Source organism: Ptychodera flava, chromosome 22 (genome assembly GCF_041260155.1).
Source record: "Ptychodera flava strain L36383 chromosome 22, AS_Pfla_20210202, whole genome shotgun sequence".
In the NCBI taxonomy this organism is placed as follows: Eukaryota; Metazoa; Hemichordata; class Enteropneusta; family Ptychoderidae; genus Ptychodera; species Ptychodera flava.
Genome location: NC_091949.1, coordinates 7,882,657 through 7,898,022, shown reverse-complemented (window position 1 = coordinate 7,898,022; position 15,366 = coordinate 7,882,657). Strand labels below are relative to the sequence as shown.

The following is a 15,366-nucleotide window of genomic DNA, read 5'->3' as shown; positions in this document are numbered from 1 at the left end:
ACCTTACACAGTAAGACTCGGGGTCAAATTGCTAGGTAACCCAGCCATAATTCTGGCGTGGTTATACCGACTTTCCAGGGTCGAAAGTAAACCCTTGCAATACCATACGTCCCATATGTGAAATTACCTTAACACCATGTGTTACCTGAACACCACGTATGATAGGATAATAAGGGTCGGTGCCAAAGTACAGTTGACGTCGTTTGGGATTATCTGCTGTACCATGCGGTACGCACTGGAAATTCACGATAACCTCAGAGAATCGCTGTAAAATCCGATATTCGAATCGACTTATCACCGAGCCATCAAACAAGATGGTGATGAATAACGCTACAGTCAATGGAACAGGACGGAGGATTTTCAGCTTTATTAGTTCTAGAGACCCATATTGAGGTTTAACGATTTTTTTTATCTACGATGTTCATTTTCATGGTATTGTAGGTTGGTCAGAATGATAAGCAGATCACAAAATAGTTTTCGCAAGTCAATGTTGGCTGGTTTTGCTTCGTACGATTTTTTTTTATGCCAGAAACTTTCCTCTAAACATAGGAAAATGTGAAGAAATGTTTTGAAAACACTTTGGAGTACATTGATTTAATGAAGATTTTCAAGAAACCGCTTCGATATTATTACAGCTCACTGTCTCCCACCGGGGAATAGTCAGCGAGAGGTTATAATGATAGTAGCTCAAAGTTTTCAAAGACAAAGCAAACAATTCTTTGACAAAGACTTGTCAGTTTGTGTCAGTTTTTTGTAACAGGCACAATCTTTACATAAAGTTCACAAGTATACAACACTTGACATGAAATGATTCGTTCTGGACAGTCAGCGACGAGCCGATGATTACACCTGACAGTGTTGTCAACTCCTAAATTTAGACTAAATATCTTGTTCCCGTTTTGCCGCGGGTTCAACGCAAACCACTTAAGACAATTATCCATACGATTAGACCCGTTTTGAAACGATAATTAGCCTGCTTTAGATTTTCCTGGTTAATTAGGCACATTTCTTACATTGAGGTAGATAGGGTAAAAGGTTAAAAATAAAGGGTGAACTTATGCGACGTCAGGAACATTGCATTAAATGATTTTTGCGAGGTATATCTTGCGTGACCTCCGAGTGCCGAAACTCACTGATTGGCTGCCGCAATGACCAATTCCTACCAACCAATACCTTTAACATTACTGTTTGAAACAAAAGTATTGTGTTAATGCATGAATTAATGAATACGAAATGAGAGAAAACTGAATATTTAAGATTCTATTAGCTACTTGTGTCTTGCGTAACGAAAGTAGTTTGCAGAGGAAACTGAGAGGTGTAAAGGTATAATCCTTTGTAAATTTTTACAAATTGACATATTTCGACGAATTATTCTTTCGTTAGCTTTGGAAAAATATACTCGGTAAGTTGAAAGGAATTAGATGCCGTTTAGACGAAGTATGCTGTTGAGAATTCTCGCACTGACTATGCTATCAATTAAACTGAGGTAAATGCACTTTTTTTCAGAAGAGGCTTGCTTTCCGGCAGTCGTCTTTTTCGTCCCACGCTCTCGAAATTGTTAACCATTCACGCATGCGCGCACATAACGAACGCATGTCCGCTGAAGCGAATACGAGCCTCATTATGCATTACTTGAAGGGTTTGAAATGCGACAGGTTTGGACCGGAAAATACGAATTTCTATGCACATAAGAGACTATGATCGGCAAGGATAAAAGTAAGATAGAATGAATGACGGGGTCAAAGGTCAGATTTATCGTTCCGCGTCATCTTTAGGATGTTTCTTTCACATTTTCAGCAGTTTTACATAATTCTGTATCCTTCCGTGGGCAAGAAGAATTTTGCCTACGTGCCAAAAGACCGGACGAATATTCACACAACCTGAGTCAGACATATTTCAAAGAAGAACAAGCGATTTTTTATAATGTTTGAAATGCACCTTATACAAAAGAGTTCTTTCATACTATGAATATCAGTCAATAGGATATAAAGTCGCTTCCTTGACGTGATCAGGTGTCCATTTCCAACCAAGCGTATCAATGTTATAGCGCTTTAATAGGAATTGACTTATAATAGGATCTGAAATAGATCAGAATGCTGACATGCAATTTTCTGGCATTTCAAAATATTTTATTCATTATTTTGTTAGATTTTAACAGTTTTCACAGTGTTTTTTTCGTAGTAACACACATCTTTTCGCATGATCTTCAGTTTGATGTTATCTTCAAAATTCACCGGGACAGTAACGATTTATTCAAGCAATTTTTGCTCCTTGTGTTTTCTCCATTGGTGGAAACTCCCTCTCCCCGATCGAATGGTCTATCCCTTACCGAGATCATGTGCCTGGTTGGTTGTCAAATGTCTTTGATGTCTAAAATAGTGAAATTGCTCGACAGTCTGGAAAATACCTGATATGACGTCATCGAGATTTTTACTGGACGTTACGTCATCGAATATTTAAAAGAGCAATAAATGCAACTTCTGATAATATTTGTACTATGTCTGTATTATACCAGAACTCCTACCGAAAGCATATTGATAAAAATTATCCTTACTTACACAGCTTGTTGCTTAACGTATTCATATTGTTTATCATTGATTTCTAGTCCGGACTTGAACTCTTTTGTCTACAGTAACACTATGTTTACGATCATGCTGTGCTGACCAGGTTAACACAATTGGCATTTGGTATCAGTGGAAGGGAAAAACTGTATTTTACAGTGAGAACACAATTGGAAATAGATCAAAAGTAACTCCTTACGGAGCTTTCAGTCGTATATACTCAGAGAGTAATTGGTGCTAATGTACAAAGTCAATCATTACATATAAGAATATATCAATCTTTTTTGACAAATCCTAAAGTGGAATAAATCAGTAAAACATGTCAGGAGATCTAGAAAGGGCCTCTTCAGGCACGGCCATAAGTCAAAGGTCACTTTTACTGGCAATATTCACAATTCCTTTAAGAATGTGAAGACATTCAGATTTGTGGGCTTCTGTGTTCATTGTAACTGTTGCGCTTTAGGAAGAGTATATTTAGATGTCACGTCGATAATTATATCTCCACTTCTACAGCCTTGACACGTGACTTTAATGTCATGCGTTTTTTCATAACAGCTGCATGCGAAAGGTAAGAGTGGGAAAGACGACAGAGTGTGTGTGTGCCGATGCGATTGAAATCGATCATTTTCAGTGAAAACGGCGTTTTTCCAACAAGAGTACTTTCAAGCCTTTTTTTACTCTGTGGTCAGCTAATTTAACAACCCTGCCACGTCAATATGCAATAAATATTTCAGCGATGTGATGGAACCTTCAATCTTTTATCTTTTTGTAGTCGCTGTGTGATCATTACTACGTCGCTTCTAAATTACAATTTGTCTCCTGCGCTCTAATGTGGTTTTCCCAAGGTATGTCGTGGCAAATGTATCAGGTATCTTGCTTGTAATGATAATCTGTTTCCCGTACCCATTACAAAGTGTGTTACGTATTTGCCAAAACAATTGCCATGTCTTAGGAACGAAATGACCCCGATTCCGCTACCTCGTTGAATCCCTTTGCATAAGACTTCCCTCATTACGCGAGATTCTCGGTGAGAAAGTCCTTCCCGGGGAGACTTTGTCCATAACGTGATCATTTTTCCCAGTAAATTTTTATGACTTAGACCTTAAAAATTCATGTCGTTCTGAAGGACGATGTATTGCAGAATATTAATCAAACTGAATAGTTTTCTGAATGGTTTTACAGGACTGTAGCATGTGTTTCACAAATACGATGCAGCGCGTATTGTATATTTTATTATTATATCTCCTCAAACTAGCAACCCAACAGCTAAACAGTCCGTAAACAATGACTGAATGTCAACGATGATAAATGAATATTTTACAGCACAGGCTGTGCTCAATACACGAAGTCTCAGCATGTTTATTTAGCTAGAAAGTGTTGTTCCCACACACAGGGGAAGAGCCGATGAAAGTATACGCTGAGAACGTCTGTCATTAAAAACAAAATCGCGCCAGCTCGTTAAAGAACATATGGCAAGGTAATTCAATTGACCAAACGACATACTTCAGTGATGAGAAAGACTTTATTCCTGGTATTCCCTTAAAATCGTACTTGACTGCACGCAGAAGACAACTCCTCTTGTCTTTGAATATGTTTACATTGCACGCACGCTAACGCGACATTCAGAGATTGCAGTGCGTGTTCCAAAACAGGATGTGAAACTTTAGCTGTGTATTATTTGTCATATTAATGTGTGGCCATAGGCCAACACAGCTAGTATTACCACCACCAACAACAGCATTCACACGACACATTCTACTGGTAATCTACTTTTATACTGATTTCTCAATAATTTTGGTCGTATGATATCTCGCACGGGTCAGAAATGAACAACTACCCACACATGGAATTTAATAAATTACACCCTCGGAATAACTGGGTCTGCCCACGGATTAGGCATAGCTCACGGTATGAAGTGTTGGTGTTTTAGCTTGGGTGCAACCAAGTTGGTTTCCCACTTAAAACTCACTTATAACGACAATCACATTTTTCGACTGATCTAGTACCACGATAAATTTGCGCTAATGTTAAAATCCGACCAAAACTAAGATAGGTCACCATATCCACGAGAAAATTACTCACCTTCAAGAGGACATATACCAACATGGAGGCATTAATATAATCCGAATTCAGTATTTTCTTCTAGTTTATGTTGTACGTCGGTTTTTAATACTTGTGTTTCTTCTGTGACTTCTCTTTTGGGATTTTGATTTGGGCAGATTTGGTTTCTTTCTCACTTACAAATATAATGCAGTTTGAAGACGAAGACGAGAGAACTGAGATGTGCTTTGATAGCCACGATTCCTTTTACATGTAGCTTTAACAATCTTTTGTTTTTCTCTTTTCTGTGTGTCTCTGCCCGTCTACCTCTAAATCTGCATACCTGTGTGTCTGTCTACCCGCTGTCTTCCTCCCTGGCCTCCCACCTCTCTCATATTATAGGAGTTTCGGTGATTTGCAGTATTCTGACACTGACGGTAATCGCCGGCGATCGCTACTTCGCCATCCTCCACCCTCTGAGGGCGCGCATCACCGAGAGAAACACTGGAATCGTGGTGGTGATAGTGTGGGTGGTGGCTATTCTTATCAACGTCCCCATCGCCATCTACTCCATCTACGAGGAACATGTCTGGGATGATGGTGTCTACCAGAGTTTTTGCTACGAAGACTTAGAGTGGGAATCCTCTCGGAAAGAGGATGTTTACACGATGTGTCTATTCATTTTGGTGTACATCCTCCCTCTAGGAATAATGCTCTTCGCCTATCTATCCATAGGCCGCAAACTTTGGATTACCAGGGCACCAGGCGAGAGAATAGAATCGACAACGGTCACTCAAGATAAATTGAAACGCAAGGTAAATTCTTTTATAGCGACATTTCACATCTAAAAATTATATATTTGGGAAAATAATACATGGGGGGGGGGGTCTATGAGAAAACTATGAATAATTTTTTCCCAATACAAAACTATCAACATTTGTGCATGTCTGGACCCTAAATAATTGACATATTGTACTTGATTAGAAGAGGGTGGTTACACGTACATATGTGTACATGAAATTTTAGTTAGGAATTTAGCTGAAAATGTTGATCCACTATACATTGCAGTCTATGAGGAAACTATGAATAAGTTTTTTACAGTACAAATACAAAACTAGCCAATTCTGTGTATTTATGTACTCTTGATTATTGATAATAATGTACTTGATTAGACTAGGGTGGTTACAGCTGCATGTGTGTGCAAGAAATTTGATTTTGAAATTTCACTAAAAGTGTTGATTCATTATACCTCGTAGTCTATGAGAAAATTACGAATAACTCAGGGGTTACCATCTCCCAAATTGTTATGCAAAGCTTGTTTGACCTGAAGCTTCCAGTTGTTATTGATGACACTATGCACTATTCTAAATATTTTGTATTCTGTCAAAGTCCCCAAAAATGTACATACGGCAACATGAACGTTTGACACTGACCTAGGCCTAATGCATTGTCAATGGGAGAATGTTATCAAATAAGTTATCTCCAATATTGTTATTGAAAGGTTAAAACTTTTAGTTATTATAGAGGACAGTTTTGCACAACAGAGAGTTGGGTAAGTAGAATCACGACAACCTAAATCTTGCCTCAAGTTAGCTGCTTGGATCATCAATAAATTGTTTACTATACCAAAAAAATTTGCGCTCGAAGGGCGCGCCGGCAATGGAAATGGCAGGAAATGAAAGTGCCAGAATATATTCAGAAAGGAATTTGATATTCAATAAAATTTCAAGTCCCCTCCTTTGCAATGCCATTTATTTTCAGATCCCGCCTGACATGTTGTAAATTTGTTCAAGCCCCCCCCCCCAAAGCTCCCGCACCCCCTCAAGAGGGGTTTGTGAATGCAGCCTAAAGACACAAAAATTGCAGAACTAAAGATCGACGCTGTGGACATTAATATCTTCAGTAATTGACAATGTATTATTTCCCTTGTCGCCTTTGACAAAGATTTTAGAAGAATCTGAAATAATCCTGCCATTTTCTTTTGTGATAAAGCAAAGTTTGGTGCTTACGCAGCTTAAATCACATTTCGAATATTCATCGAAGCTGTCAAACTGTAGGCCATTACGTGCACACTGACTTATTTGAACTGCTCATCGAAGCCGTCAAACTGTAGGCTGTTAAAAATTATGTCATTCGGCGGCATTCACGGAAATTAGCGGCAAATCGTGCTGATGGTATCATAAAATGAATTATAAATAGTCACTAAATAAGCTCAAGGACCCTGCTTTGTCACATTCTTCAGAAAAAAATGAACTGAAGTCGCAAATATTCAATATCACAGGCTTTTCTGATTTTTGTATTTAACATGAATAATAAAACTAAAATTATTCATTAAATAGTAAAATTATAGTTTACAGACATGTAAATCGGGCCCTTTTCGTGTGAATCATTCATGCGTATGTAACTGATATTTTATTGTCGACGCGTTTTATGCGAAATTTTATTCCGTCTTTCAAAGTTTAATGATGATCAAACATCGCTTTAACTTTAAAAATTGAACTCCTGCCTACGAGTATGCGGAAAACTATCCTTTTATAAATTCGCCTGTGACTGAAAACACAGCCTGGAAAGAGATTCTCTAGGATCGTACATGTTTTGTTGGAAGGTTTTAACTAAAAAAACCCCAAAATGAAATAATGACAAATTAATTTCTTTCGATGCGCCTGTAAGGTACAGTGTCAACATGACAAACTAAGCCGGTAGATTTTATCCCACCTGATACAAAAAGTTTGAAATGAAAGGTTCATCGGCATATCACTATATACAAACATTTCAAATCTATCAACACCGTGCTCCTTCAAGCAGTTGTCTTCAAGTTGCCTCCTGAGAAAAATCCCCAAACAACAAATACCTGCAGACGTTATGATATTATGGTAGTATGCGCCTCGACATCGAATGACCTTAATTTTTACTTAAACTGTCTTCAACGAAACTTTAAGCCATTCTCTTTCAAAATTAAAAATACAAATCGGCGTTACCGTGCAAACCCTAGTACCGTCGATAAAAAACCCTCAAATTTACCGATATTTCAAGTTCAAAATGGCTGCCATCCTTAAGATAACTCAAAATTAAATTTTTGATTTTCACCTAAAAAAATCGGTTAAAATTTTACTTCCCGCATAAGCTTCTAAGTGAAGCTCAAAAGTGGTACACCAGAGAGGTTTGAGAGTTCGAATACATATCCCCCAGGTGCATTTTACCTTAATTTGTTACCTCCGGATTAGACCGGCGAAATGTACGGACTGTGTGTTACCAATTATGATAGCTTTCCACCTACGCGACGACCTATTTTCACTCGTGAATTTAGCCGTCAAATTGTGTATTTGTACCTGAATATAGTGTATTATCCAGGTCAAAATGTAACCCCGTCTTGTCGCAAACACACGCCATATCTGTACTAAAACAATGGGGATACATTACTTAACATATTTTCATCACTGCTGTGTTAAGTAAGCTAATGAAGTCAAGGTTTGTTTTTTTTTTCGTCATGTCACATCGCATCGTTTGATTTGTCTACTTTTGTTTTTCCAACATACACTACCGTATACAACTTTCGTGAGGAATGGAAACCAACGAATGGAGAAGCCAAAGCGGAACAAATCGTTTGCGCCTACCTGTGACTTGAAGTTACCGCCATTTTCGTAATTATTGTAGGCGATAAGGTGCGCTATGGTCATACTGACTTTTGAGACGAAGTCCCTTACGACCTAGTGGTAAAACCCACTTTGTAAACACTAAAAAGCGGACATGCGTAACTGAGTACCCAAATCCTTTAACACTCTAAACAACAAACAGGAACTGGCGGGCCCTTGCAATCGAGTGTGTTTTGTAACGTCTTGTGATTACTTATTGCTATTTAATTTTTTTCAGGTAATTCGGATGCTGATTGTGGTTGTTGTAACGTTTGCACTGTGTTGGCTTCCGTATCAAATATTTATGGTCTGGGAAGACTGGGGGCCTGATCTTGGCGTAAGTGTCATAACAGCAACATGTGGTTTGTCATATGAACGCCGCACATGCGTATTTCGTATTTTAGACCTGGACTGTTCATGCGCACTTCGTAGGAAACACAGCCTCATAAGCAGACGCGTGAAGACGAATAATCTTCATCGATTGGGCCAATATACCAAAATATCTAGAAAAAGCCCCATCTGATTAAAATTAGGTGAACAGATGACGATTTTTCCACTTTTCCTAATACTCTGCCGTTCTCATTAACTGAGAGTAGGTCTAGAAGCATCGAAATCTCTTTATCTGGTTTTAATCAAACAGGAAAAAACCTTGATTGATATGTCGACACGTACAATCAGTGACGCATATGTTTTGTGGTAAGCGAGACAAACAAATGACAGGTGAAGGACATATCTTAGAACTAAGCTTATTTACGGAGGACAGGAATAGATGGGAAGATAGATAGATAGATAGATAGATAGATAGATAGATAGATAGATAGATAGATAGATAGATAGAAGATAGATAGATAGATAGATAGATAGATAGATAGATAGATAGATAGATAGATAGATAGATAGATAGATACTTAGATTGATACTTAGATTGATAAATAAATAAATAATGTGACATTCCTGACGACATTCGATATTCCCTATTTGAACTATTTCCATGATAAATATTTTGTGTTATTTATTCTTGCAGATTCCTCATCCCATAAAGAACAATATATTCTTCTTCTGTCTGTGGCTAGGCTACGCTAACAGCGCCCTCAACCCCCTAATCTACTGCGGATTCAACGAGAACTTCAGACGCGGGTTCATCCAGGTGTTCTCCTGCCGCTGTTGGAGGAAACAGAAGGGGCACCGGCACATGAAGTCGTTCTATAGCAGCCAGACAGATGGTACTGTTCTTGAGTCAGTGGCCTGATTGGTGTTTTCACGGCATTGGTGTTGTAAATAATACCCCTTACATACAAAATGCACCCCGTTAATGTGAAATAAGATGTTCAGACGTGCTTTGGTGTCCGAGGCAGGAGTAAATATCATCAAGGACCTCACGATGGAGGATATTTTTACGACTTGAAAGTCATAAATTCGGAAGGACATCCGATTAAATTCATGGTCATCGTACTGCATTTAATATGCATATATCTTAACATGCATTTAAACACTGCCTGGTGGACCTAAACATGATCTGCAGTATTTCTGATATAAAGGATGAACCCATCGTTTGCAAATCTCCTGTTTTCACTCGTCCGTCAAAATTAAATTTAAATGAATGCACACGGTCGAACAACAACCGTCGTTTGCACTTGTGTGCTGTGTATAGACGATTAATATTGGCACCACAAAGTATCCGTACCACCTATACGTTAATGTTAGGACTGATGTTTGTCTTCAACACTGTCATCTTGCAGTCAATTATAGTCAATATAAGAGGAAGCATATGTTTTATGAAATCCGAATTCTTTATATGGTTTTTCTCCTTGTCAATATGCTGCACGTTTTCCTTAATATTTCGACAGTTTCACTCCTCTAGACATTACATGGTAATCTCACAGTATGAAAGCTCAGAGTAAAATATAACTTTCAAAAGTTTTGGGCACAAGTTCACCGGTTTTAAGTTACCATTCTGATGTCCTTCTATCTGTAATTTACCGGTATTTATTTTCGTTTTCGTTACAAGGAAAGGGCAACGGAAAGAAACTTATCAGACTATATGCTGGACCTCCGCCAATTGGAACCAAGAAATCGTTAAAGAACCAGTCGACTGTTATTGACTATTCAGGGATAGAAATATTTCTTTAATTCCTGTGGTAGAATTTTACCACCAGAAATACGATAAGATGGCAATTCAATGGCAATTCAAAAAAATATGGTAGCAATGTGAAATGTACATTACAACTGACATAGGCTGACTTTTTTACAAGTGTATTTCTGCAGCATCAGTCTGTGTTCACAGTAGGATAGCTTTTTGTGAGCTACAGTCTTCCCATATGGGATTACTATCAAACTGAATTGTGAAACGCCAAAGTGTAATCCTATCAAAATAGGTAAGCTTTTGACAGACTGGAGGATCACGAACGGGGCTTACAGAGCCAGAGCAGAGCCTCTGTGTATTGTTTTGAACTGCAACAATTTTTGTTTTACTACCAGGGAACTTGTAATTTAGGAAGGAAGGACAACTTTTTCAAAACTTTGTAGGAATATAAGGGGTAAACTGTTTCAATACTTTGCAACCTTTTATCATTATGTATTAAGATATGGTTTAATTTCTAGTCTGTTTAAATGCAACCTCAAAGGCCCGGTGGAAATTAGTGGCAAAAAATTACCACCTGCTAGAAGTTTTGGTGACAGATTGGTACAACATGGTTGCAAACTTTAAAAATCGCCATCGATTATGTCGACCGCTGACTTTGCAGTGTGTCTGTAGATTTGAATCTTTGTCATTGTACCGGTATTAACCAGGTACTTCTCCCTCGGAGGGATACACACATTCTGAAAAGAAGTCCGGTTTTAGACCGGAAATCGAGAGATGCCACATTACTATGGCGCCAAACACTTCCGACGCCTGTCGCCATCACTCTGACTATGAGGGTATGGTAGCGAGACACCGAGTTTAATGTCCTTCCAACCACGTAGAGAGTTCAAGATGATCAATTTTTGTGTGCTAACTCTGTGCAGTTTTGTAAGTATGGTAAAAACAATTAAATCACAGTATTTATACAGGGAAGACTGATTTCCGGTTACAGATTTACTTGCCGCCGCGGCAGTACTGTATAGTCGTATACACAGTCGTCAGAGGCATGTCGACTTCAAAATTAGTCACACCAAAACACGACAAAGAAGATAGCTCTTGTGAGCGCCAAGTGTTACAAATCTCGTGTCGCCAAAATACACGATTCAAAAATGGTTGCCCAAATATACTTCCGAGACCTTTCAGTTTCTTTAAATGGAAGGGATTTCCGAAACGCCACTCGTTTTGAGTTTTGTTCATTTTATGTTTTTGTTTTTGTACGGGGCAGACTCCCCAGAGGTATATTTCTTTTCGGTTGCCATGTAAATCTTGATAATTTGGCCAGGTTGGATATTGATCATATACGCAAACGCAATCTTTCTCTGTGAAGAGATGAAGGGGATTAAGAATTGAGTCTTTTCTTCGTGTTCGGATGTAATGCAGCTTTGTGTAAAAATACTTTATATATTTATTTCGTCATCTCTTTGTGTTTTATATAAAGCCGTGGTGGTCGTGTGTAACTCACGATAGCGCATCTTTAACAAGACGGGGGCATTTTGAATATTTCACAAACTTAAGATATCTCAGTTAATTATAGACCCCTCGGAAGGGGTAGTGTGTGTGTGTAGCCTTGACACCCGTATTAACATGCACATTTTTAAAAGTATAAACATCCCCTTTGACGTTGAATGAACTGTGCAATAGTGGGTCAACTTTGCAAAATTAGAGAAATTTTTGAATATATCGCTGTTTTAAAGGCACAAGCTCTGTTTTTTTATTTTTTGCTCAAAAGTGTCATCCAATTCTCCTCAAACATCCCTTCAGAGTTCAAATTCTACGTCACACCACAGGGATTCGTAAATTCTTGGATGCAACAATAGCAAGATTTATATGCGTGAAGCACACTGTTCCATTTCCTTTACGAGTTCAGTAAATGATCGTTGCACATCATGTGTTAAACAATAATATAAAACACTTTTTGCTTGATACCAAAAATTATTAAGAAAATTCCAAAAAAAAACCACACACCAAGAGCTGGCGCCTTTAACTGTGACCAAAATAAATATTAAATTCTCTATTGGTTTAATATGAAATTGTGCAGGGTCGACATGTATGATCGGTAGAGGATGCACAAAAAACCATAACAATAGTCAGTGGAGTTATCAAAATGTAACTGCTTTTATCATTGTGAATGTACTGTAATATCGCTGTACTATTGTTCTGTATTTTAGTCTTTCGAATTTAGTTGTAAAAGAGGGACTGTGGTTTTAATGACTAGCAATGACTCTGACCTAGGGTAACCCACACGAATCTGTATCGTGAGAATAATTTCAAATTTTCTGTGTTCCCCGACCCTGAAGTAACCATTTATCTAGCCTGAAGTGATGTATTGCTTTTATCAACTGCTTAATCCACCGCTGTCACCAAAATGTCACGTGGCCGAATGGGCTGTGGTCGTCATCGTACAGTGCGTGTATTGTACTTGATGGCCGTCGCTGATTTGGTGAGTATAATCACATACTTCCACACGGTTGCAACATCTACAAAGGGACGGCTGTCTGCTGAGACTTGGTGCAGTCAAACAGACGGGGCTTCTCCCAGAAGTCAGAACGTCAAAATCTTACAGCGTCTACATCTCTCTTTCTATTAGGAAGCGAAGAATGCTAGGAGCAAGTGTGTGTCTGTCTAGAAAGCACAACACTTAAATAGTTTCCAAATTTGCATATTGCCATGACTTTGGTGTATAAGTTGTCGGCAAAGCAGGGGAGGAAGGTCTCCTCCATCTAGGTAATATCGAATAGGATGAAGCAATCTGTCAAACACATCAGCATTGCGGGTCCCTTGCGATGTGCGGCTATGACATAACAGCAGTTTTTTAAAGACAATACATCACTGACAGGAAGACCAATGGTTACTGTCATGTGGCCATGTGAGTCTTGGTCGTGATTTGCTGGGACCAATCTTCTTGATGTTCGAAGCTATCCCGGTTACTCATACATACAGGGGTCGGTAATAACACACCTACAGGCCAGTAGTACTTCATGGATTAATATATCAACATGGTTACAATATCTACAAAAAGGTTAGCTGTCTACCAAAATGTGTTCCACGACCATAGAATATAATATACGTCCCAGAAGACGACGACCAAAGCTCATTCGACCACGTGACAGTACCATTATCAGTGTGAACTCTTGCCAGGTACTCAAAGTTGTGTAAAATGCTTGTAAATATGTAAAAATGAGCAATTTATGTGTAAATGATATAATGCATGTATTAATATTAAATAAAAATAATCACAACAACCTGTTTGTCCGATTTTTTCTGCTGATAAGGGCTCACGCCAACCGTACAAGCATTCACATGGTTGCACATTTTGATTTTATAATTTCTTATGGTTTCCTCAGCCTGACGACGTAACTCTGTTTGATCGCATCATCTATATCGCCATTTGCTCATGTCCCCCTTTGCCCGTTACACGGTGTTTTTTTAATCAAGTGGTGAATCAGAGTAACCATGGAGGCAACCTTTGATCTCAGCGACGCTGAAGTGACCTGGATGCAGGTCCTGTCAATGATGGTGTCGGGGAAGTCAGCTCTTGCGAAAAACAAAAAGTACGTGTCCAAAAAACGAGACAAGATGTGAATATTTCTGTCGCTCTTACTGTGTAGCTTATTTTCCATCAGTATGGATCGAAATTGGTCGGATAAAATAATGAAATAAATCATTTGCATTGCGAATGCATAAAACCGCCTCTCAAGGCCATTTAACCAGGTGTCAATTTTTGTAAGAACAAAATGTTGTGAATCGACAACTACTCAACGCCTACTCAACAAAGGAACTATTCCCGTCCTTTGTATGCTATGAGAGATATGTTCACTCCTGACATACGAGCGAAGCAGCTTTGAATAAATCTTCCAGTCTCATTGGGACATCACCTCAATGGATACAAAAGTGGTCGTTATATATCACTCGTTTCTGTGATTAAAAGCCCAACTACCGATGTAACGCCACGAAAAACTTTGTACGATTGCAACACTTTTTCGGTGAGAATGGTATCTCATGAAATGGAGATTTTCAACACTTGAAAAAACACACATTGGAAAATACTGTGGCAGACTCCTTGGTGTTGTGAAGCCTTGTTCCCACTAATAAAAAGGTTTATCATCTTATATGTAGACACCTTTTTTATTCAACGAAAATAACTTCAAGGCCATTTAAGAATGCATCCTCATAAAGACTATAGTTCTTGCTCTAGACGGAAAACTGGCCTACCTATCCTGGATAAAAAAATCGAGGTTATTGACACGTTCAACACAGAAGACTAATTATAACTACAAATATACATCCCTGGAGGCTCCGCTAAATACAGTGCTGTCATCATCTATATGTTTTCATGACAACAACAATAATTGCAATGGCGACATGTGACTCGCAGGGTAGTGTATTGCAGCAAAATATCAACTATGTCAACATAAAGATAATTTCTGCTCAATATTCGGAACAATAGAAGCCTAGATTTGCATCGAGAGTCCTACACTATGTTGAGTTGAACAGTGCATTCTGTGACCCGGTTGCTAGGCTGCTGTAAGTAGTACACATTATGTTCACAATATTGTTTGTCAGATGGGAAGCGGATTAAAATCCTTATTTTGATTCACTGAAATGGCCATATCGTTTGTTTGACAAGTATTGATTTTGCGTGGTCTAGTCAAAGGAATTCTTGGCCCCTTTATTATTGCACAAAATTCAAACACATGGTGGCGCTTTACCTTAAAGGCTGAAACAAGTGCGATATGTGTGGATGTAAAAACATTTAAATGGAAATTTGTCTTAATTGTACATCTATTATGTATTCTTCAAATCAACTTTACAGGGAACACAGGCGAGAAAAAAACCCTCAAAAGCGACATTTCATTTAATGCGCAAATATTGAATGTGTTTAGTGAATATAAGGCTGAATTTCAAAGTACAATGATCAGTATAAATCTGAACAAAATAATTAATCGAAATAAAATCCAAACGAATGTGTGAATTGCATGTTCCGGTATGTGCGATGTGGTTATCTGCAAAC

The 15,366-nt window shown here is 38.4% G+C and overlaps 1 protein-coding gene across 1 annotated transcript in view; it reads left to right on the top strand.

Annotated features, from left to right (window-relative positions):
- Positions 1-13,576, top strand: part of LOC139122590 (substance-P receptor-like) — a 123,901-nt gene extending 110,325 nt beyond the window's left edge. Inside the window, exons 4-7 of the mRNA XM_070688141.1 lie at positions 5,004-5,416; positions 8,472-8,570; positions 9,258-9,456; positions 10,242-13,576. Of these exons, the coding sequence (XP_070544242.1) occupies positions 5,004-5,416; positions 8,472-8,570; positions 9,258-9,456; positions 10,242-10,363 (833 nt within the window). The 3' untranslated portion in view covers positions 10,364-13,576. The remainder of the gene's footprint in view (positions 1-5,003; positions 5,417-8,471; positions 8,571-9,257; positions 9,457-10,241) is intronic.
- The last annotated feature ends 1,790 nt before the right edge of the window (positions 13,577-15,366 follow it).